General features: G+C 35.1%; 1 protein-coding gene across 1 annotated transcript; it reads right to left on the minus strand.

The window, feature by feature from the left end:
- Nucleotides 1-723: 723 nt before the first annotated feature.
- LOC121376516 lies at nt 724-26717 on the minus strand. Its single transcript, XM_041504411.1, has 18 exons — nt 26546-26717; nt 23812-24221; nt 22047-22124; nt 19089-19183; nt 18472-18549; nt 16883-16958; nt 15226-15293; nt 13457-13532; nt 12817-12922; nt 11806-11899; nt 10493-10637; nt 9319-9399; nt 8246-8449; nt 7448-7510; nt 6203-6283; nt 5962-6105; nt 4812-4877; nt 724-3590 (listed from the first exon to the last, which is right to left on the minus strand). The coding sequence occupies exons 1-18, from the start codon at nt 26664-26666 to the stop codon at nt 3168-3170; spliced, it is 2409 nt and encodes an 802-aa protein (XP_041360345.1). The 5' UTR covers nt 26667-26717; the 3' UTR covers nt 724-3167.

Consider the following 26717-nt stretch of genomic DNA (forward strand, 5'->3'; position numbering starts at 1 on the left):
GGTGGGTTTTTTTTCTTTTAATGAATCAGGTTTTTGTGTTGTACTAGAGTTTAAAGGAATATTTATTTCTATTTTATTTTATTTGTTTTTCTAAGTTAATGAATAGCTCCCTGATATTTTAGGTAAGAAACGTTTAAATCATATATTATGTAACTAAATTCATTGAAACAATAAAAAATGTCATGTCCATTTACAAGATCACATATTTGAAAAATGCCATTCTTTCAGTATTATAAATACTTTAACAGATTTAAATTAATTTAATATGAAAGATGAATTATTTACATATTAAATGAAAAGATGGATTGATAATCACAAAGTTATAAATCACACAGATATTGTAAAATAAAAACAACACAAGAAAGACTCAATCCTCCAAAAAACAATACACATGAGCTAGAAATCAAAAAAGATATTCACATGTAACATAATACTGTCGTAAGCATATCAATTGAGCAAATTTTCATTATTAAAAATACTGCCAATACATTACAGCTTTAAATTAATCAGAAATAAAAGGTGAACTTTTGGAGACAAAATGGATTTTGGTATGGAAAGTTTGTTTTGTTTAACAACACCACTAAAGCACACTGATTGGATGTCAAACATTTGGTAATTCTGATACATAGTCATCAGAGGCAACCCACTACATTTTTCCTAATGCAGCAAGGGATCTTTTATATGCACAATTCCACACAGGAAAGAACATACCACTGCCTTTGACCAGTTATGGTGCACTGGTTGGAACAAGAAAAATCACAGTCAGTTGAATGGATCCAACAAGTTGGTTCAATCCTGCGACACAAGTACCTCAAGCAAGCACTCAACTGACTGAGCTAAATCCTGCCCTACATTTTGGTATGGAGCTAGCTATTCACAATTATCAACACTACCACACTACTAAAAACATATTAAAATGCTGAATTTATAAGCAGTATTTTACCGTAATTTTTTGGTCTTAAAAAGTGTACACTAGCATTAACCTCTTTCACCCCAAACCCAACATCACCTTAGTTCTATGTTGCTGGGGATAATAAACAACTGGAAAACCAAACATTCACACCTAGTGTACAATATTATGCTCATAATAGTTATTGCGAACTGTCCCTAACATAGGCGTCGGAAGATGCTAGCAGCTCAAGAGGCCAAACTGGAGGAGCCAGTTATTAAATGTGACGTCATATTATGTCTTATGCACATATATAGAGAATTCGTCACAAGTGTTTTTTAATATGGAAAATAGCCGAGTCTACGTTAATCGGTATTTGTCAAGGCTCTGCCGAGACCAATACCGATTAACTAGACGAGGTTGATATAATAAATATTAAAAAACACGAGCAGCGAATTCTATGTATCCTATAACACTTCTAAAATAAAAAACATTTTCATTCGATATTAAGTAAATTACAGTACTAAAGTCACTTTCATCGGTAATGTCATCACGATTCGCACAAATTAGTTTGACGTCACACATTTTAACTAAATCTTATGAAAACGTTAGGCTCATTGTTGCCTGGTAAACAAATGACCCATTAACAGCAAGTAGAGACCATATAAATTTGCATAATATACCTTTAAATTTGCATACCATTATTAACCGGGTTAATACACAAAATTATCACATGGGTTTATGACATGGATATCATGGGTCAGTTATAGGATAAATATAAAATTATATATATATTACACACACACACATTTCATGAGGTCATACATATATATATATACAGTCAGACCTCATTACAACGACCACGTTCATTCCTGGGTCACTTTGTCATTATATCGAAATTGTCGTTATATCGATTTATTAATCATCGGCTATTGGGTGTCGACAGTAGCAAGTGATCATTTATATGTACCATACCACAGACAGAATAGCATATACCAATGCATTTAAGATACCAGTCGTGGTGCACTAGCTGGAATGAGAAATAGCCCAATGGTCCCACTGACAGGGATGGATCACAGACCATCATTAAATACTAAGTATATTATTATTAATCAAAGCTCATTCACAGTCGATCTAATCGATTGGCATCTTCATAAATCAAGGCTAATATTCGTTCCTCATATTCAGCCTTGATACATGTCGTCAAGAAATCATGCCACAAAATGCTTAAATTTCATTGGATGCGATGAGATCTGATTGCAACAAATCGCAACGCTCCTTATAGATTCCCTTGTTATGTAAACTCCATGTTGGCGGGCGAACACTGATATTGCTTTCAAGATTGTCGCATGTTACCGATGCTGTGATTGGTCAGAGATGTAAGGGACATAATCGGTGTTACAAATTTTCTTCCAATAGAGGGCGCTAGTAGTGGATATCAGTAATCTTGACTACATGTATCAAGGCTGAATACGAGGAACGAATATTAGCCTTGATTTATGAAGATGATTGATTGGTACCCACTTCGTTTACAAAATTTCATGAAACTAGTAGACTTGATTATTTGAAGTTAATCCTTTAATTGAATGACTAAAGGCTTATGTTCAAAAGCAATACACGTCTAGAGTTAGTCGACATCGGTAACTCAGACATCATGTGACACTGTTGGCTCACGACGTGATCAACGATGACAAATGGCTGTGTGTACTGCCAATGTACTACGGCATCTGTGATTATGTAATGTCGTTGTAAAGAGGTGTTTTTAGACGTTGTGTGCAAGTTTGTTCCTAATTTGCTCTGTCGGTGTCTAAGGTATGAATTCCGGTGTAATAAACAGAATAACATTGGTGTATGTTCGTTCGTTCCTGACAGTTTGTTGTCAGATGGTGTAAATGTAGTAACGACGATCGTTGTAACAAGATCTAACTGTATATATATATATATACACGCACACACATACACATATATATATATATTATACACATCCATATTCACATAATTGCTATAAAACAATTTAGAATGTTTATAATCAACTCTAGCTGTTTTAAAACCATTTCTACAAACATAGAGATTTGTGAGCTACATTCTAGTGAACTGTTGGGAGTTAAAACTAGATATTGTCTTTCATTTCAACTGGGGGAGGTGAAAGAGGCTTGGCCCTTCCAGCTTTAGAATTGTTTCTGATTATGTGTGATGATTCTGTCCCCTATGCATCAATATATTCAAATGCCGATCAAAATAACCAAAAGGAAAATAATCACAGATTCTTCAAAATAACCTAAGGTAACAATGGAAGTTCTTCAATTTGGTCACCAGTGCCTGACTGCTTTTGGTTGGTAGTCTTTGGATCATTTCCTTCCTCTTTGAATGTTTTAACAATAAACTTCCGCTGTGTGGGAACAGCACTTTTGGCACCTTCTTCATTTATAGTAGACAAGGTAACATTGGTTTCCTTTGGAATACTTTGGTACGTTCTTCTTCTCAAGAGAGGTCTTGTTGGAAAGATAAACTTCTGTGATCTTGCAGTCATGGGCTGTGGAGTCAGAGGGATGAACTTCTGTTTGGCTGGATTCAAGACAGAAGAGTTGAATGCGTGTATTGTGTGATAAGAGGAGTTAGAATTTTCAGTTTTTAAGGATATCAGTCGATGAAAGTTTGTTTCCGCTTCATCGAACACAGGAGTCAGTCGGAATGAGATGGGCTGGAAAATAAAATAAGACGTTAATTAATTCATTCATTTCAGCTTAATTTCGCGCTTATATCCAATTAAGACTCAGCTATCTGGGTGACAAACAGTCCAGGACAGTGGGTTAGTGGTTAGTGAGAGAGAAGAGGATATAGTGCAGGGGTGGCGCAGATGGTATGTCTGTACCACTTTTTTAAAAGGTCCGGCATAGCTTTTTGTGGCTTATATTTGTATCTGTGAAAATGTCCTTAACAGTTGAATTTGAAAGGAGAGTCTGGCAACCTCGATCTGTACCACTATTTGTTACACTGTGCTGCCCCTGTAGTGGTATTAAAAGTTGCTCTGGGTGGGTGCCAGTACCAGGCTGTGAACCCAGTACCTACCAGCCTTATGTCCAGTGGTTTAACCACTATATCATCAAGGCTGGTAATAAGGAACATTTATCTTTTATTATCCATATGGTTCAACATAACCGAGTTAATAATAATCATACGAAGCACACGTGTAATAACAAGTGAAATGAAGTAATTGTGGGAAGTGACGTCATAACATGATGTTGCTTCTCCAGTCCTAGGTCAGACTGTGCAGTTGAAATATGATGTCATTTCGTCATCTCCTTCTAGTTGTGGCTGGAACATTTTGAGCTTTGTCTTGTTGTTCATAAAGAAAACAACAATAATAATATGGATAATAAAGAAACTTGTGTCAGGAATCACGTATTACCCTCGCTCTCGCTCGGGCAATACACAAATCCTGACACTCGTTTCGTAAAATCAGTACAACACACAAGCTTGTTTAATAATGTCTATTGAACATGTCTATGAATTATGTACTGTACTATAACTACTAGTATAAAGTATAATTGTCTTAGGTTTTCTGACTTATTTTGAGGTAAGTAAAACAATTGTCTTCTACAAAATTGCTCTAATTGTTTTTAATTTGAATCTCCAAAATATGCACTAAGCTATAAGAAAACCCAATTTTTAAAAACATTTTTTAAAGTAAACTACTGATATATACTGATACAGTGTGTAGTGAACATTTTAAATATTGCCAGTTTAATGAACAGAGTAGCACATAGAACACTATTCATTGAAACAGTTTCACAGTTATGGGAGTGACACTAATCAATACCAAATTACCTTCTTTTCTTTCATTCAAACAATTTGTTATTTGAGAACTACTCATCTCAAAAGAAAAAAGAAAGTCTCTGATACCAGTAAAATAAAAACTTACAACAGGTTTTTTTCCATATGGCACTCGTCGCAAGATTTCTTTTACTTCATAACTCTGTTCCAATTCCTGCCAAAGATGAACAAAATTTTTAGCAGTTAATATTAACAAGATATTTTGATACAAAATTTCTTTTTTAAAGTGTAGATAAGACACATGACTAAAACATGATATGCATACTTCAATAACTAATATATAACTGAATGTAATGCATGTGGGTTGGGTTTTTTTCCTCACATTTCAAAACCAACATTGAGGAATTATTGTTCTAAATTATAAATATTTGGTTTTTAAACATTCATGGTTTCCTTTTGAAACTTGAATAGATCTAAAATAAACAATTAAGCACTATAATGTGGGTCAAGGGGTGGCTGTCTCACCAATTGAGTTAATTTTTTTTCTATTTGTTAATGGTATTTCCACATTTCAACTTCATTGTTTTGAACACTCTATCCAAATGTGTTACAGGTTTGTAGATTAATCAAACTCATAGTCCCATCCTCCTTCAAAAAAAAAGTAAAGTTTGTTTTATTTAACGCCGCCACTAGAGCACATTGATTTTTTATCTTATCATCGGCTATTGGACGTCTAACATATGGTCATTCTGACACTGTTTTTAGAGGAAACCCGCTGTTGCCACATAGGCTACTCTTTTACGACAGGCAGCAAGGGATCTATTTGCACTTCCCACAGGCAGGATAGCACAAACCATGGCCTTTGTTGAACCAGTTATGGATCACTGGTCGGTGCAAGTGGTTTACACCTACCCATTGAGCCTTGCGGAGCACTCACTCAGGGTTTGGAGTCGGTATCTGGATTAAAAATCCCATGCCTTGACTGGGATCCGAACCCAGTACATACCAGCCTGTAGATCGATGGCCTAACCACGACGCCGGTTCCTTTCAAAAACAATTTTGTAAACAATTTCAGTTATGTTTGTCCTTAAGTAAGAAAAAAAGTAAAAGTGTTTTGGAAATAAAAATAATAAAACCTATTTTTATGGGCAATTTAGAAAACAATCAGCTCAGAAATAAATAACTTGTAGTAAATTCCACAGTACGTAAAAAGGCGTTCTCTGTGGGACGGACTATAAGTGTCCATTTTCACAGGTTGAAACTAGGGTCTGTGACTTTAATACAAACTGTTAACAAACCTCAAGAGCTTCTCGACAAAACAACAATTTAACAGAAGAAATAACATCATCATCGTCATCTTCTTCACTCTTGTCAATCTCCTCCTTTTGCTCTTGTTTGTTATACGATTCGTCTTCTTTGTCATCTTTCTGCTTCTTAGCTAACTGGAAGAATAATAAGGACATTAAGGAATTTTTTATTAGCTTCTTTTTTTTTACATCGATAAGATAAATAAAAGAAATACATTGCACTTGTACGTACCTTTTTATACTCTTCACAAAACATCTTTCCTATTTCAACAGATTTTTTTCCTTTCATTGTTACATGAGATTGTTTATAGATCTGAAAAAAAGAAAACTTATATTCATGTAATTGAAAACAACACTCCTTTGTGATACCTCCTGGAATTTAAAATGTTAAACATATTTTTAAAGGAAATTGTCACCTACTTTTTAAAGAATTGTTTTTTTATGTTGTGTAATGTTTCTTAAAAATAATACCACGAAAGCAGGGAAATATCAACCCTCAAGATTGAACTGTTTAATGCCAGCTCAGCAATAAAATTTAATTTTATTTATCAAACATCGCTGATCTACAATTTTATCTCACTTTTATGAAATTCTAAAATAAGTTTATGACAACCACAGCACCTTTACCTCTGGCTTTGGATACTCCACCGTAATTTAAGAAATGTTTAAGAGGATCAACACTGTCAGGAATCTTCGTTAAAATATACTAGGAAGGATACACAATAAGGTGCAGTAAAATAACTTGACTTAATTGTTACTCTGCAAATCATTTAAACATTATTTTTTGACTTGTTACTTGAGGAGTCCGACATTTTGCACTGTAGTGCTCTTGTATAACTGAATGATGTGCTACAATGCCAGACACTGGCAATGATACTACGAATTCAGGGTTTTATCACCTATGTTTCTAGACACCATTCCCCACCATTCTACAGAGGCTATATCATTTTTTATTCACAATTTTGGAGTCAAAAATTCCCAATCTGAATGTAAATCTCATTCACTTGACAAACCTTCCCTCCCCAATAACGTTTTATAATGCACAACAGATTTATTTATTTGAATAAATACAAGTACATGTATATACATATACAGTGAAACTCCTCTAAACCGGACATCCTCTGGACAGAGTAAAAATTCAGGTGTTTTTTTAGAGGTATCCAGTTTAGAGAGGTTCTCTTATGTACAGCTATTTAAAAAGGGCCCATGAAAAACGTCCGGTTTTGAGGGGATTCCGGTTTACAGACGGTCCGATTTTGAGGGGATTCCGCTTTATAGAGGGTCCGGTTTTGAGAGGTTTCATTGTATATAGCATTACTTTTTTAATTCTAACTTGGCTTAATAAGATGTTTTTCAAATCCCAATTTTTGGAAAAACAAACTTAAAATTCCCAATTTCAAAGCCATGAGTGTGAAGCCAAATTTTAGAAATAAAACCCTGAAGATTCCTGATTAGTAATTGAGGAGATGAACACTACCATCATGTCTGTGTGAAAGAATTCTTCTTGCAGTGTAGCTGGAGAAGGAACCACTGCTTTGATCTGTAAACACAAATAGCATATTAGGTACAAGGATTTTCAAAAGTGATGGTAACATTTGTTTTGCTTAATCACACAACTAGAGCACATTAATTAATAATAAAAAGTGTGACAACCAGCACCGGTCTCCCCTAACATATTAGTATTTGATCAGTGATCAGTCAATTCCTGTAAAATAGCCCACTCCCATGTTCAACTCAATTAGAGAATTAGTACCATATAGGACCAACCCAAACATTTAGAATAAGAATTTGTGGAAAACTTGGATTGTTTTCTCTTTTCATGAATACTTAACCTGACCTCAAAGTAATGGTATTTTCCCCTGGAACATCCGAACAGCCAATGGGATGGCATAAAATCTTCCAAAGAGTCCTCTGGTTCCTATTTCGGTCATTAACCAGCCTCAGTGGTGTCGTGATTAAGCCATCGGACATAAGACTGGTAGAGCAAGTTTTAATGACTCCATGAGTAGATGTAAGACCACTACATCATTTTCTCTCTCACTAAACAGTAACCCACTGTCCTGAACAGACAGCCCAGAAAGTCGAGGTGTGTGCCAAGGACAGCATGCTTGAACCTTAGTTGGATATAAGCATGAAAATAAGTTGGAATGAATGAACTGTAATGTTAGTTTGTGGTCCGGTTAAGTTGTAAAGAAATTAGTATAATATATATCTAATTTGAAATATTACCTCTACTTTAGCATTCATAGATTTGTTCTTGGATTAATTAACTCACCTTAAGCATAAAAATTCCCATAAGGATGATGCAGACAATGTTGAGTATGGTAAGAAGAAGACTAATGGCTCCCAAAATGGCTGCCTCAGTTGCCATGTCACAGCTATGAACTGGTACATAGTCATTGTTTTCAAACTTCAGACAGTTCGGAGGAAGGACGGTGACGGTACTGTCTATAACAGTGTTATTAATCCGAGTGCTATTCTGAAAAACAAAAAAGGTTTTTAAAGGGCTATTCAAATATTACATAACACTCGAGGACGTGGGGTGTATGTCATAACATTATGTAGCATTACAGGAAGTGGTGGGTGTACTGAACAGTGTTACGTAACACACTTTTTTATTACTAATTATAGTCACAAATATTTAGGCCTATTAATTTGTTTTTCTTCACAAACTTTCTGTGTCTGTTTAATGTAGGTAGATATAGCTACATGCAGCTGTAAACACACAATAATGATTATAAATAGAGTTGAAATGCGTACCTGCACTTTCCAAAATCGCAAAACAGCACATTAAAATTATATGACACCCATAGTACGACTTGTTTGTGAATGAGAAGGGGGTGATGGTCTCCAAGCATTACGTAGTATTTTGTGAGTGTTTATAGTCTAGTATTGTAGAGTGTTACAGGGGGAAGGGAGGGGGTCTAATTTAAACGGCCCCTTATAACTTTGTAAAAGCCAAATGAAGATTTTTTAAAAATTAATTCTTGAAATGAGAAGACATGCAAAGAGTTTAACATCTGATGATTTAAGGTCATCTCCTCAAGTAGTTGTTTTAATAGGTATTTTTAATATAGTTAATATTATAGTAGAACACAGGTTTCTACAACTAGCTAGTAGGCTATGTATTTGCAGGGGTGGGAATTGATGAACTGTAAAAAAGAGGAAATCTAGAGGAGTCTCGGAAATTCTTGAAATCCTAGGTTAAAATCTGTGCCATCTGGCATATTTTGGAGGAAAGGACGATTACCATGAGAGGAAAACAGCTGATCTGAGGCAAATTCCCACCCCTGAATATGTAATAAAAAAGCAACTGACCAATAATTCAATATTCTCCAATAAACTCACCAGAGCACTAGACAGGTGGTTAGTGGCCGTGACTTGTGGTGGGACAATTCCAGCAAGGATTGCATAAGCCCACAGCATCCCCTACATAATTATAAAAATTGAATACTGTACACACTCATTTCGGTATTATTTCCTTCCTTCCTTTTTTATCAAGTTGTTTTCATTCTATACATGTATCATCTTTGTGGTGTTATATTTCTAATATGAAAAAGTTTTCTAACAAAGTTTACCTCTGCACCTTTTAATTAAAAACCAGGCTTCTGAAAATTTCGAAAACAATCGTTTTGTTTGCGTGTCGTTCACACAAATCTAATTTAGCGTAACCTATTTTCCATTTGCGCATTAAATTTAGGACATTATTTTACATGGACATAACAGGTTAAGCAAAAAATAAATGGGTTACCTGGATTTATTTTTGCATAACCGATAAATGGTTTAAGCAAATGTTCAATTAACAGAGGCCTGAAAATGCTAATCAGGAGATGTAATTTAAAACATGTTTTAATCCTTATGTAATTTAAAACATGTTTTAATCCTGATGTAATTTAAAACATGTTTTAATCCTGATGTAATTTGAAACATGTTTTAATTGATGTAATCTGAAACAGGTATTAATCCTGATGTAATTTGAAACATGTTTTAATTGATGTAATTTGAAACATGTTTTAATCCTGATGTAATTTGAAATGTTTTAATCCTGATGTAATTTGAAACGTTTTAATCCTGATGTAATTTAAAACATGTTTTAATCCTGAAGTAATTTAAAACATGTTTTAATTGATGTAATTTGAAACATGTTTTAATCCTGATGTAATTTGAAACATGTTTTAATCCTGATGTAATTTGCAACATGTTTTAATTGATGTAATTTGAAACATGTTTTAATCCTGATGTAATTTGAAACGTTTTAATCCTGATGTAATTTAAAATATGTTTTAATCCTGATGTAATTTAAAACATGTTTTAATCCTGATGTAATTTAAAACATGCTTTAATCCTGATGTAATTTAAAACATGTTTTAATCTGGATTAAATAGAAATGGGTACTAGGAAAAATACATCCCATAGGACAAAACAAATTTCATTTAGGAAGACAAAATAGCATTTTAGGGACCTAAAGAGTACTTTACTAACAGAATAAAGTCCTGTTCATTACATAATATATTATACATACAGCATTGACTGCAGGAGGCAGTAAAGACGCAGATATTGCCACACCAACCAGCGAGCCTGCATTACCACCGAGAACAGACAGCGCAACCCCAGCTCCAGACGGCAGAGCTATCAGAGCTCCTGACCACAGACTTCTCAACTGTCCTCTGAAAACACCAGAAACAGAATACTGTTACCATATTTTACCATGTATTATGTGCAATGGTGTACAATGTGCACCCTCTACTTTGAAAGTTTATTCCAAGAAAAATAAACCCATGAACAACAATATAATGCGCACCGTTTTATTAAACCGACGGTGAATGCAAGATGTACCGTTTCCCCCCCCACCGCCATCACGAAAGTTAACTATAAGTGAAAGCAGCGATATATTCAAGAAACAAAACTTAAGTACTTGCATATGCAGACCTACATATCACACAAAACATAGGCTAGTATTTGTGTACTTAGATGTAACACATGCATAAATCAAGACAAAATACCCAAACACTGTAAATGACTAATAAATAAATGAAAACAAAAATATAGTATATTACGTTTGGTTCTCGTGCCTAACGTGAATGCGTAAGATTTCTAATTTTATAGTATATTTGCGGTTTGACGGAAACTGCCAAATTAAATCTCATGGAAATTGAAAATATTTACGGTCCATTTTTGTTCACTTTTTGGCGAGGTATGGATACTTTTGTACATTTATTTTACATTTATTACAACCATCACAAGTAAAAAGCAATTTTTCAGAGGGTTTTGGCGTTTCATTGTAATGAACACTGTCAATAACCTGTAAAGTACCATAAACTACCGATCAACAATTTTTTATGGGTGATAACTGGACATTTTTAAAAGATTATTTTTTCTATTGTTATATATAATGGGCACTCCCATTTTCAAATTGTATTTTTATGAGAGAAAAATGTGGGCATAATACATGGGAAAGTACGGTGAACACAACACCATAACGAACATCTGAGAACCAGAAAAACAGAATATTGTTAAACACTACACCATAACGGACATCTGAGAACCAGAAAAACATAATATTGTTAAACACTACACCATAACGGACATCTGAGAACCAGTAAAACAGAATATTGTTAAACACTACACCATAACGGACATCTGAGAACCAGAAAAACTGAATATTGTTAAACACTACACCATAACGGACATCTGAGAACCAGAAAAACAGAATATTGTTAAACACTACACTATAACTGACATCTGAGAACCTGACACAAGAAGTATTGTTAAACTTTACATGGACATCACCAGGAGATTAATTAAAAAAATAAATACTCCTCAGTTTTGACCTACCGTGTAGCCATTTCACTAGTAGGCCACATATTAGTACTTCCCCATGCGGCTCCTTTCAAACCCACACCACCAGTTACCAAACCAAACAGAAAACCTGCAACAAGAAATATAAAATTGAGGCATTGCAAAACAAATCTGGAAAACAAATTTTCATATCTCCTAAGTTCAAGGGCCATAATTCTGTAAAAAATGGGAAAATCGCCATAAAACTCAAACTTGTTCTGTAATAGAATATGATAAAATATACACAAAAGTTTAGCTCAATATCTTATGGCATTGCCCAAAAATAATTTGGAAAACAAATTTTTGTATCTCCTAAGTTCAAGGGCCACAACTCTGTTAAAAATGGGTAAATTGTCATGAACGTCAAACTGGATCTCTAACAGTATATGATAAAGCTATACACAAAATTTCAAAATTAGCACAATTTTAGTCATAATTGGGATTTTTTCAAATTTTTGAACGATTCTGCATTGATCATTACATTTTTGTATCTATAATATCAATATAATTAACAATCTGTAGCCAAGACATTGAGAATTGTCAGTGTACTTGCTTTTAGTTAGGGGACTTTGATGCCTTGAGTTAGTCGATTGTATTAATATAAAGCAACTATGAAGTATAATTTTAATTTGAAATATTTAATGTCATAATTATGTTACTGCTTTTGAATCAGTGTCCTTTTAACAAAAAAAGATAACATTTTAACAACTTCTAAAAAACACTGCATATAATTTTTACAATGTTTGAACTTTTCAACAGTGAATCAGTTTCTTTTTAGAAAATCAAACTGGATGTGTAACAGTACACAATAAAACTATATAAAACATTTCAGCTCAATATCTCAAGACATTGTGAAAAAAACATCTGAAAAACTGTAAGTGTGACAGATGGACGGACAGACACAAACAGATAAACGGACAGACACAAGGACGAAGATGAAACCTACAGTCCCCTGTGGTTGGATCGGTAGGGGACTGATAATAATAGTATAATATACTTGAGACTTACCAATAACAACACAGATACCAAGTCCAATAATCTCTGACTTGAAGCCAAGATTTCGCAATTCATCGTTACTAACCATAGTTCCAAATACACCAGCCAGGATGGGTCCCTGAAAAACAGTAGGCTTCGATGGTAAATAAGTAAATAAAAGAAAAACTTACTGACATTGTGCTTAAATAACAGAAAAACTTACTGACATTGTGCTTAAATAACAGAAAAACTTACTGACATTGTGCTTAAATAACAGAAAAACTTACTGACATTGTGCTTAAATAAAAGAAAAACTTACTGACATTGTGCTTAAATAACAGAAAAACTTACTGACATTGTGCTTAAATAAAAGAAAAACTTACTGGCATTGTGCTTAAATAAAAGAAAATTTGTGACTTCCAAAGTCAAATTAAACACCGGATTTAATTGAAGCATCATTTGTGAGTATAAGTAACAGGAGATTTTCAATAAAAAATGGAATTTGCAACTGTCACATTATTGAATGTAGTGCCTGGGGGTTAACATGCAATGCAATAGTACCAAATTGCTAAACTTTGATGTCTTAGTATAGCAACTGGGTTTTTTTTCTCCACCTGAAATTAATATTAATTATACACACTGGCATCATGTATGGTTGAATGTATGTACCTACCATGAGAGGTGATATGAGCATGCTGGCAACAAGGACCACGGAACTGTTCTCTGCCAAACCCATTCCAGCTATTATACTAGAAACACAAACCCATGTTAACACATGAATGATGACACAAATCAATATTAAAAAAAAAAACTTACCACAAAAGAATATAAAAATTTAAAATGTAAAATTTATCATTCTCCTATATTTCCCAGTCCTTTCCATTATATGCGTCATAGCAATTTGTTTTGTTTTTTACCAATCTTTAATTTATAAAGAAACATTACAAATGCATTTATGTATCAAATTGTTATATATGACTATATAACATTATTATACAACAAATTAGATATATGTACTTGTATATAAATTATATTACTTTGATGTAAGGCCATGAATTCATGGCTCCCCAACCTTGACATGGTCAGAATGGACTGGGGAAAATAAATATTAAAAAAACAACAACAAAAAACAAACATTCATCATTAATCTAGTTTTGTTAAAATAATAATAATAATAATTTAAAAAAAACAAGATTATCAGGTACATAATATTATGCCCGTCAGGAGTTTCTTGGAAAACCATAGATATTAATGAATATGTTACGGGTATGATTCATTTCTAATTATGTGAATATAGACAAATTATTTTATTTATTTGTATCACAGTGACCTAGTAATTGTATATGACACACCACCATCCCAAGTTGTTCCTACATGTGAGGTTTGATGGTCCTGTATGCATCTGTATCCGGACAAGGATTTACTGTTATGTGCAGTAGACCATGAAAAGTAGGTCACAGTGACCTAGTAATAATACGTGACACACTGCTATCACAAGTTGTTCTACATGTGAGGTTTGTTGGTCCTGTATGCATCTGTATGCAAGATATGGTCCGGACAAGGATTTACTGTTATGTGCAGTAGACCGTGAAAAGTAGGTCACAGTGACCTAGTAATAATACGTGACACACTGCTATCACAAGTTTTTCTTACATGTGAGGTTTGATGGTCCTGTATGCATCTGTATGCAAGATATGGTCCGGACAAGGATTTACCGTTATGTGCAGTAGACCGTGAAAAAGTAGGTCACAGTGACCTAGTAATAGTACTCGACACACCACTGTCATAAGTTGTTCTTACATGTGAGGTTTGATGGTCCTGTATGCATCTATATGCAAGAAAAAGTTAACAAACAGATGTACGGAGGGACAAACGGGCAGATGGACAACATCATACTATAATATGACCGACCCATCATAGACGGGTGTATAAAAAGACTTGATAGAATTATACATCCATCATACAAAAATATAAAATGTAAATTTATGATTAATTTAGTTGTATTAAAAACATTTTTAAAAACAATAATAAAAAAGAAAAAAAGAGGAAAAAAAAAGAAAAAGAAAAAACTAAAACAAATCCCAAACAGGAGTAAATCTTTGATGTTAGATACCCATATTATTATTATAAGAATACTGTTGATTATAAGGTTACAGTTTGAAAGAAATGGAGCTAAATGCAAGCACTTAACATGAAACTAAATGTAAAAGTTGTCATCATCCCCACAAACACAGTAACACATATATTTGACCTGATTTCAACGACAGGTAAATTACAGCCAGGCACAAAATAAAAAAATAAAATTAAAACTGCAGTCGTGGTAAGATATTCAATAATCAGGAGGCAAGACAGAAATTCTGAATTGGTTTATTTATATTGTGTTTGTAACACAAATGTCACACGTTTTTCACCATCGAAAAGAATGAAGATTGTGTTACTTACCTTGCTAAAATGATAAGCATCAAATAATCAAATGTAAACTGTGCATTGCTTTCAACAGATTCAATCACCTGTGAAATAAAATTAATTCGAATCTTTGAGAAAGTCACTAGCCCTTACATAAGACTTGGCTAGTGCCCTATGTATTAAAGTAATTTAGTTGATAATTTTTACTATTCCAGACCACAAATTCACCAGGCGGGACCGAAGGCTAGTGGATTTATGGAACCCTGCAAATAGTAAGGACATACACCTGGAGTAATACAAATAGGGAGGACAAGAAAACAAGGACACAGTAATACATGGTCTTCTCCGGTGGTGGGGTGGTTTCACTTTGGTATGTTTTTCTTGGTGGGGGGGTGGGGGGGGGGGGGAGGAAATGGTTTATTTAACAACGCACTCAACACATTTTATTTACGCTTATATGGCATCGGACATAAACCCGCTGTCACCACTTCATGAGCTACTCTTTTCAATTAGCAGCAAGGGATCTTTTATATGCACCATCCCATAGACAGGATAGCACATACCACAATCTTTGATGTACCAGTCGTGGTGCACTGGCTGGAGCGAGGGGACTACCCAATATATCACTCCACTGATTATATTCAGACTCATACTAAACTATGACTATAATACACATTACTAAAACATGAGGATACATGGTTGGACATAGTAAACAAACATCACTTTGCTTCTAAACAGTGTAACAAATCAAAATATTAGTGGCTTTACATTTGCTACCTCATGTTATATTTTATTATAAATAATAATTATTAATAACTGAGCTATAGATAACTATTTACTCATAACAATTATCATACCAAAGAAGGTTTTTAAAAATTATTTTGTCATTGTTATATTGCATATAATTAAAAGAAATTCCACCACCCCCCCCCAAATAAAGAATACTATGTACTACTTTGTTACTGTTGTACTTAAATTATTTTACTATATTAGCAAAAAGACACCCCACCCCCCCAACTTTGTGTATATTACTTTGTTATAATTATATATCATTACAAAGTAATCATTTTACTATTACATATTTACAACAAAGAATATTTTTTCTCCCATCCCTAGCCATGACGTATTCCATGAGGTCAGCCCATGCGGAATAAATCAGTCTTGCATGACCACGTGACTTTTATAGTTTGAGCTGATATTAACATTGGGTGACGTCAGGTAAATGGCAAAATAACGCAAGAAATGCTTTTTATATTTCATAAAAACAAGGAAACCTGCTGTCATAATGAAATTATACTATTATTTTCGGTTTATACTTTTAGTATAAACCATTTTGGGGTATGATCTTTTCAATGGTTATGATTATTTTATTGTAAGATAAAAAATTAAAAATGTAGGTTTTTGACGTTTCCCCAAAATGCTTGTTTTTCATCTACTGGATGGGAGAAAAATAATCCTCCATTATGAATCCATGTGGGACAGGGCCTCGTCCCTGACAACAAATTATGTACCCTTGGGTGGAATAGCCCTGTCCCACGTGGACACATTTGAAGGATTCTTTTAGTATTACATTATTACCATGTACTCATTTATTTATTGGATTTATAACAATGAAACAAATTTGTATCACTGTTAAAGTTATACTTTAAGATAATTACTAAGAAATCACACAAAGAATACTTAGCTTACTAACCTGATTAACAACCAAACGAGACTTGATTGACTTTTTGAATTCACTTTTGTTTTCTTCAGCCAAAGCCTCCAAATCTCTAGAAATTGTATAAATGCTATTTGTTTGATTTTTGAAAATATCTATATTTTCCTTATGGTTAAACTGCACTATAGAGATTACTTTTAAAGACTACAGGTTGAGAGTGTCATATACATTGTATAAAATATTAATGTCATTAGTTTCAGACCCGAAAATCTAAAATAAGTAATACTCTTTAATTTATACCTGCAAAGGGGGGGAAGCAAGGGGGCGTGTGCCCACCCACTGTGTAGCAGCAGCGATGGTTTTTATATATTTTTACATGTATTTATATATATATTTATATTATTTATTTATATATTATTTATTTATATATGTGTGTGTGTGTGTGTGCCGCCCCCACTTTTTGGCACCTTCCTATGCCCATGCTAAGGACGTACTAAGTTTAAATGGCTATATTAAAAACCAGTTTCTATATTTTTGTGTTTCGTTATGGAGTATAGTAATTAAAACAGCTACATCATTTTTTGCATTCAAGTACAATTTGTGTAACATTACCAATTTTAAACTCATTACACAATTTTGTATGGAAATAACATTTTACCATTTTTCAGTGGCAAGCTATTTTTTAAGTCAGTATTATTATTTTTAATTTCAAAAACATAACAGTAAGTTTCACTTAAACTATAAGGGATCACACCGCTATTTCAGCCAATGAGCGACGTGTAGGCGACAAATTTAGTTCCATGAAAAAGAGTACCTCTTTTCTTTATTTTATTATGTTGGTGTCTGAACAGACTTGACAGTATGATTATGGAATATTGGAAGGGTAACATTGCCTCTTGATTTTGGCATATCAAACTGACAGATGCATATCTGCTTAGCTACAAGCAAGACCATTGTTTGCTATGCCTGTGGTACATATATTTAACGAGAGTAGCCTCCCCTCCATTAGCCCATGTGCTTAGGAGAGTGGATAATTAAAATTGCAGGTGGCGAAGTATCAATTTTATTTACTTAAATCCTGTCACAGAGGCTGTTCTCTTCATGTCAGGTAGTATATAGCACCTACTGTTAATAATTTAGTCAGTGCTTGGCTTTATATTTGTACTGTCACCAATGTATAATCAATAGTGGTGAGATACCATAACTAACCTACTAGCTACATATTGGGGTTTTTTGTACCGGCCTTGGTTGTGTCGTGGTTAAGACATCAGAAATATGGCTGGTAGGTACAGGGTTCACAGCCCGGTACCGGCTCTCACCCAGAATGAGATTTAACGACTAAATGGGTAGGTGTACGACCACTACACCGACTTGTCTCTCACTAATCACTAACAACTAGCCACTAACCCACTGTCCTGGACAGACAGTCCAGATAGCAGAGATGTGTGCCCATGACAGCGTGTTTGAACCTTAATTGGATACACATGTAAGCAGGAAAATATGTTGAAATGAATGAAGGAATATTGTGTTATAGTTTTGTATACAGCACGTTTACTATAGACTGGCTTAATAATCTAATATATTGGACAACATAAAGCGTTACAGGAGAAATATGTGTAACTTACACTTCAGGGCCAGTGTCTTCTTCGGAACCTTTTTCACTTTCCAAGTCCTTAACTATGTTGATTGAACTTGGGAATACACTGTAATAATGAAACAGCTATGTAGTAGTACAAGAAGCAAATTAAACTGTAGTTTTTCAAATTTAAAAAACAAATTTAATACTACTAAAACAAGAAGAAAAACATTTACTCTTCTATTCTTGTTCAAATAATTTGTAAAGAATTCATTTATATATTTGTATTAAAAATCAGGTTTTTTCCATTGGTCTCAAAAGATCTATAAATGAGTTGGGCAATTATAATTATGCTAAGAGGCTGACAATATGAATGACTCAAGACAGTAACTTGGTTAATAGTTAATGCTACAAATATATTGGTTTCTAACAATCTATTAACAAGAGAGAGACTCACACACTCACAAATAGAGAGAAAGAGAGAGAGAGATAGAAAGAGAGAGAAAGACAGAGACAGAGACAGACAGAGAACATTGAGAGAGAGAGAGAGAGAGAGAGAGAGAGAGAGAGAGAGAGAGAGAGAGAGAGAGAGAGAGAGAGAGAGAGAGAGAGAGAGAGAGAGAGAGAGAGAGATTTAAGCAATATTTCACTGTATGTACAACAAACCAAACAGAAGAGCCAGCAATCCTTCCTACTCCGACCTCTGTGAGAGCATCCAGGATTTGTTCACATCGGTTTCCAGACTCTTGAATGAAGGTCACCTATACAAGTATTAATTAATACAATGTGTTTATCTAATCATTCTTTAGAAGTTTGAAACTTAATTATCTGCTTCACTGATGCAATTCAATCTCTTTATGTGTGTAACGGGGAATAAATATTTGGCCATTTGTATGTAAATAACATATTTTATCTATTACTATTAATATTTATTTTAGGATTCTATTTATTTTATTATAGGATATTCTCAATCTGCATTGAGAATATCATGTTGGTGCATTAGACAAAGCCTTTTATGGTTGTTTCTCGCCATACTGGCTAGGGACGAGCCATTGGTTGATTCTATCCAATGGCTATGTGTATTTGGTGTACGAGATCTTGAGTCAGGTCCATGCAGCGCTGAGTGTAGACAGTGACAGTACATGTTACATACTTACACAGGGTACAACGACTTGCCTTTTTCTTTTTCTGAGCCTTTCGTTATCTTCAGACTTTCCTTTCGGCACTTACAGGTTTGACTAATATGCATGTATTAACTGTTATAATAATGTTTATCACATTATTTTAGATATATGTAAATGTAATACATAATGTGGAAAAGTGTTTAGACGTCCATAATTAATGCTAAGTAAATATGTTTTAAATATTGAATTCACTCAAACACACTAAACGAATAAATATGTATATGGACGAGTTAACTTTATAAACAGTAATAAAGTAAAGGTGTTGGATATATACTATTAAACGTATAAATATAGATAGAGGCGCAAGTTAACTGTATAAGCAGAATTAGTGATTAGGGTTGGATGAGGAGATGTCTAATTGCTGTATTTTATTATCCATTTGAGTGTTAGCTTATATTTTACCCATTTATTCACAGGATGAAGCCCAGGTACATGTAGTAGTGTTATCATCCTATACGGTTCATCGCCCACAGCGAAGGTGTGTAGTAGTAGTATTGTCTATTTCTGTATTACATGCAATTCTTGCAGCGAAGGTGTTTCATGTGCGTCTTGACCAACGTACGTGACTTGTTTCACCTGCGCTGTAACAGAGTATTTTATGTATATATATTTTCTTTTTGAAAATTGAACGTTCCGGTTTGTATTCTGTAATGGTTTTTATTTTAATGTTTTGTCCTACAAACCCGAATGTTGTTGTTTTATATTGATAGCATTTGAAATGGGGAAGTTATTTGTTTTGTAATCGAGTGACGTTGACAATAATGTTGCCAAGTCTTTACTGTTTTTATAAAAAAAAATTATGACCGCATTTAATTATCTTAAATGCATGTAGTTATTTTGTTGATTGTTTTTGGCACTAATGTCGCCGAAATGTATATGTATATTTTTTATGTAAAGTATTATGCAAATAACTTGGCATAATTGTGTAATAATGATTTAAATGAGTATATATATATTGCTATGTAATATGACATATGTAATTTATTTTTATGATTCAGTTGAGGTTGTTAATTATTATCACTGTCAGTGTATTTATCGTTTGTAATTATTTTTTACAGAACCACGCGTAAGGTGTGATAGAGAATAAACCCTCGAACCCTTCCCAGCCTTGTTGTGTTTCTTTTGGGGAATACTTTTGATTTTTTGTTCATTTGATTTGGCGTGGGGTGTAGCACAATGGCTGAGCTCTCACCTGATATACAATCAATATGTAATAGGATCAAGTCCACTTGGTAGACCCTACAAATTGCTAATTTTACCTTTCTAAAAGGTGTCCAGATGGCTGCCATTTATCAATATGGCTGCCAAATTGTAAGTTTGTAGCTTATTACAGCACATGGTGTAATACAGCACATTTGGGTGTTCATACAGTATTGGGTATTCCAGTATTTTTGGGTATTCCAATGTCTTTGGGCATTCCAGTATCTTTGGGTATTCCAGTATCTTTGGGTATTCAACAGTGTTTTGGTATTCCAGTATCTTTGGATATTCCAGTATCTTTGAGTGTTCCAGTATCTTTGGGTATTCCAGTACCTTTGGGTATTTGAGAATGTTTTGGTATTCCAATATCTTTGGGTATTCCAGTATCTTTGGGTATTCGAGAATGTTTTGGTATTTCAGTATCTTTGGGTATTCCAGTATCTTTGGGTTTTTGAGAATGTTTTGGTATTCCAGTACTGTCTAATGCAGTACTCTATATAGTTTGAGTAATGCTAAACATCCTAATTTTATTTACTCCACCAATAGAATAGTCTATCCTGATCGATACAGCCGACATATGTATGATGCAGTAGCTGGATGTCTCATGTTTAAGGCAGATACTCCACCAATAGAATAGTCTATCCTGATCGATACAGCCGACATATGTATGTCGGAGGTGGAGACCGGGAGGAATGTGCTTGAACCTTCAGTGGATATAAGCACATAAATAGAGCTTTAGTTGGTTGGCAATGGGATGAAAACAAGTAGCCAAAATCAGAGTACCCGGTGTAAATTATTTACATACATGTAATCCTGTGGAAAAGGAAGTACTACTTGTTTACTGACACCTCAGTATATGTTAATCTATGGCTGTTTGCAATGGAAAGGAATGTTTATGGACGGACACCTCAGTACATGTTAATCTATGGCTGTTTGCAAAGGAAAGGAATGTTTATAGAAGGACAACTCAGTACATGTTAATCTATGGCTATTTGCAAAGGAAAGGAATGTTTATGGAAGGACATCTCAGTACATGTTATAATCTTTAGCTACTTGGAAAAGAAAGGAAAGTTTGTTTACTAATACTGTTAACTGTTAGTTGTTTCTACAGTTTAGATGATAAAATTGATGTAAATATGGTGGGTTTGGGTTTGGTTTCATGTGTACATAAAATAATAGATATAAAATGACCAGCTGTGATTTATCTTTAAATTTCAAACATTTCAAGGATTATCCTTACTTGATGTAGGGAGTTATCATGTGTCTTCTGCCAAACTGCATTCTTCACACTTAGCTGCTTCAGCTTTTCAACGACATCCTACAAAACATAACAAGAATATGATCATTAATAACACGGGTGTAGGAAGGTGCCAAAACGTGAGGGGCACACACACACACACACACACACACACACCACACACACACCGACACACCCACCCACCCACCCCACACCCACAAACACAACACACACACAACACACACACACCCACACCACACACCCACAACACAACACAACACACACCACACACACACCACACACACACAACACACACACAACACAACACACACACAACACACAACACACAACACACACACAGACACACACACAACACACACACACAGACACACACACTCACACAACACACACACAAAACACCCCCCCACCCCCCACCCCCACCCACACACACCCACAACACAACACACCCACACACACACACCCACAGACACACAACACAACACACACACACAACACAACACACACAGACACACACAACACACACACACACAGACACAGACACAGACACACATACAGACACACCACACACCCACACACACAGACACACACACCCACCCCCCCCCCACACACACACACACACACACACACAGTGAAACTCCTCTAAACCGGACACCCTCGGGACCAAGTAAAAAAGTCAGGTTTTAAGAGGTATCTGGTTTAGAGAGGTTTGCTTCTGCACAGATATTTAAAAAGGGACCAAGAAAAATGTCTGGTTTTGATGGAATTCTAGTTTACAGAGGGTCCAGTTTTGAGAGGTTTCACTGTATATAAAAATACATGTATAAATATATAAAAACCAGCGCTGTTGCTACAAAGTGGGGGGGGCACATGCCCCCTTGCCCCCACTTCCTACACCACTACTACAACAATTGTCCATCATACAATATTCTATCATTTCCTTTGAACTGTATATGTGTACAAACTACTCAAAAATGTATGAACTCTGCATCAGTGGCCGTTGCCCCGGGTGCAAAATTCTGGACTGGTGGAAGGGACTCGAGGAGCACTAACAGTCCACTGGTTAGGGGGTGCAATACTTTCCTTGCCCCGGGCGCTGGCAACCCACGCTACACCACTGCTCAGCATAAACCTTTTTTAACATAAAAATCACCATCATCATCATCATCACTTGCTGGCAGATGATGATTTTAGTGGCTACTGCTGCAACCACTGCTACCTATTTCCCATGCTTACAATTATACACCTCACTCAACCTAACAGAGGACTACTTTTCTCGAACAGATTCCTAATTACAAAGATGGTGAACACTCTGCAGCAACATTCAGGGCTTCTAGATTATGGTAGCCCCACTCCCTTGGCTAGTGATATTCAATGTTGGGCTAGTAAATAACTACTATTGCCATGCCTGATGGCTAGTAAAATATGTTTGGGTCAAATGTTGCAGTTAAGTCTATTTTGTAAATATGAATATCCTCCCCCATCCCAACCCCCAAATGTTATTGTTTTTTAAGCTCTTTAGGTGACATATCTGATGATTACTATTATTTAGTGAAATTGTATTAACTTAAAGTAAAGTAGGGCTAGTAAATTTTTAATCGTGGTTAGCAAATTTTTTAAATCACTGATCCCATGACTAGTGAATTTTATAAAAATTCTAGAAGACCTGAACATCATCATCATCATCATCAAAACGATCATCATTATCAATCCATTTTATAACCATAATAAGCAGCCACCACAATATTACCTGTTTCAATGAATGAACTGACAAGAAGCGTTTCAAACCAGTTCCTCCATTTGCAATCCCAGCATCAGGTAACCTTCCTCCATCTCCACTATCACCAGTATCAGTGCCATGGTCCCCTCCTGCTCCTCTGTCAGTACCTCCCTCTCCTTCTCCATTACCCCCTCCTCCTCCATTACTTCTTTCTCCTCCTCTGTCGTTACTTCCTCTTCTCCCTCCATTACTTTCTCCTCCCCCTGCATCATCACCTCCACTGACATCTCCAACTCTTGCCGCTGTAACCTCAGGATTGCCATAAGCTGTCTCTGCAAATCTTACTGTGACATTGTTCTGAATAAACACAGGCTCCTCTGTTTCCTGATCACCAGCCTCAGGTGTTTCAGGAACAGCATCAATTTCACAATCAGCAAAATCTAAAACAAATAAAACAAGAATTTTGAGCGTACTGCTAAAGCAATAAATGTCCCCTACTGGGTTCAACAAACTCCCAAGTTCAAGGGCAATAATTCTGTGAAAAATAGATAAATCGACATTGAAAGAATGAAGGAAGGAAATGTTTTATTTAACGACACACTCAACACATTTATTTACAGATATATGGCGTCAGACATATGGTTAAGTACCACACAGATATTGAGAGAGGAAACCCTCTGTCACCACTTCATGGGCTTCTCTTTTCGATTAGCAGCAAGGGTTCTTTTATATGCACCATCCCACAGACAAGATAACACATACCACGGCCTTTAATATACCAGTCATGGTGCACTGGCTGGAGCGAGAAATAGCCCAATGAGTCAAATGACGGGGATCGATCCCAAACTGACTGCGCATCAAGCAAGCACTTTACCACTGGGCTACGTCTCGCCCCCTAAATCGCCACTGAAGTCAAACATGGTCCATAACAGAACATAATAAAGCTATACACAAACTTGACACAACCACCAAAACAGGTCCCTCACCAACACAGGTCCACGGACGATATATAAACAGGCATCCAAAAGGATTTTATGCTAAAAGGTATTAGGAACATATATTTTGGCAAATATCTGTGGAGAATGTTGTCAGCAGACACCATGACAATCATGCAGCTTAAATAACAAGACAAAGTTTTCTTTCAAATTAAGTCTCTGAAAATCATAAAAAGGGTATGTTTATCAGCTTTTAGTGCAATGCGCACATTAAATCAATACTTAACTTAACCACACTTTCTACATCCCTTCAGACTAATCAACTTTATAAGTAGAGAGGCAAGTTCATTCTAGTGCATGGGCACATTAGTAGGGTCTCCACGAGTACTCAAGTACTCGGGCACAGGTCGAGCTAGCAAGACTTGAGTCCGTTCACAGAACTCGAGTACCCATACAAGGTGGAATACAATGATCAACTATAATACAATGAACAATGTAGGCCAATAATTTCAGCAGTAGATAATCAACAATATAAGTTACACACTAATTATATGATCATGCGTTAAGTTTGTCTTTTACTTCACAACCCTGAACATATCCACTGGTTTCTGAATGCAATACGATGGCATGATTTAGCATACATGTTAAGCGCTGGAATTAGGATGCATAATACTATTTTACTTTATTCCTTAGTCGCATTATTATCTAGTGTAAATGTCAGGTACTCGGGTCCGGGTCAAGTGTGACCCTCAAGTGACAAGTACTCGAGTCCAATATTTACCAAGGTAAACATCTATAGTCCGTTTTTTTAACATAAATTTTTTAAATATCGTGCCGGAGACGTTTATCTTGACTCGTGGAGGCCCTACACGTTAGTCAATACTTTTACTATGTACCTCCGGACTAAGTTCAATCTAGTTCATCAAGATTAACTTAATCTTGATGAACTAAGTTCAATCTTGCTTTCTTTATTGGTTTTAAGCTCATTTTTTATTAATATTTTTATGAATGTGACAGACATTTGTTTACTTTCACCACACAAAAATCAAGCCATGTCAGAAATCTTCAAATATGCATACTGTTTCGCGCAATCAACGCATCCACCGAAACAGGACCCATATTCACAAAAAAGTGTAAATTTACGTCTACGACTAGCACTTACGTCTGCCGTAGATTTACGTTTACGTGCAAGAAGCACCTTATTCTCAAAGATGGTCGTAAATGTAAACGTAACTTAGTTGGATGTAAATCTACGATTTAACACTCTCACTGGAGTAATTAATAAAAACACATTAGAAACGATGGCTACCGGGTAAATAACAAATGCGCAAAATGCAATTTTATTTGTCGTCTGCTAACAATAACATTGCGAACAGTGAACCATGGCATTTTGGTATTGGTGGGGATCCGTGTTTTGGTACGAACTTGAGGACATTTCTTAAAAAGGAAAAGATAACTCAGGAGAATTTGGCCGAGTCAAAAACATCCGTTCGATCACGAACAAAAATATCGCGTTCGCCATCGCAAACTGCTTCATTTATTGGAAATACTGCTAGTTTCCGTAAATAATAGTAAATAACGGCGATCGTGCTTGATTTATTATATGTACACAACTTACGTGCAGCGTTAGTTGCAACCCGAGGCACTCTTATATTTACGTCCAACTTTACACGTAACTTACGTTTTCGTTGTTTCGTGAATAGCTCTTCGGTCGTAGATTTACGTTTACGTGTAAAACTAGGCTTACGATATTTTGTGAATATGGGTCCAGGTTCCTAACCAAAACAGGGGAACGGACAATACAAATTAAAATTCTACTTTCGATTTACCAATATTATTGAAGACCTCGTTCACTGGTTCCGTATTTTCAGTTTGCACTTGTTCACATTTAGTTTCATTGATGACATCTTCGTTAGTGATGTATACAACAAATAAAACATAACTAGACATAGCTCAGATTATCAAACGGTGTGGGAAACTTTTGTAGTAAAATGTACACGA

Source organism: Gigantopelta aegis, chromosome 6, assembly GCF_016097555.1.
Source record: "Gigantopelta aegis isolate Gae_Host chromosome 6, Gae_host_genome, whole genome shotgun sequence".
Lineage (NCBI taxonomy): Eukaryota > Metazoa > Mollusca > Gastropoda > Neomphalida > Peltospiridae > Gigantopelta > Gigantopelta aegis.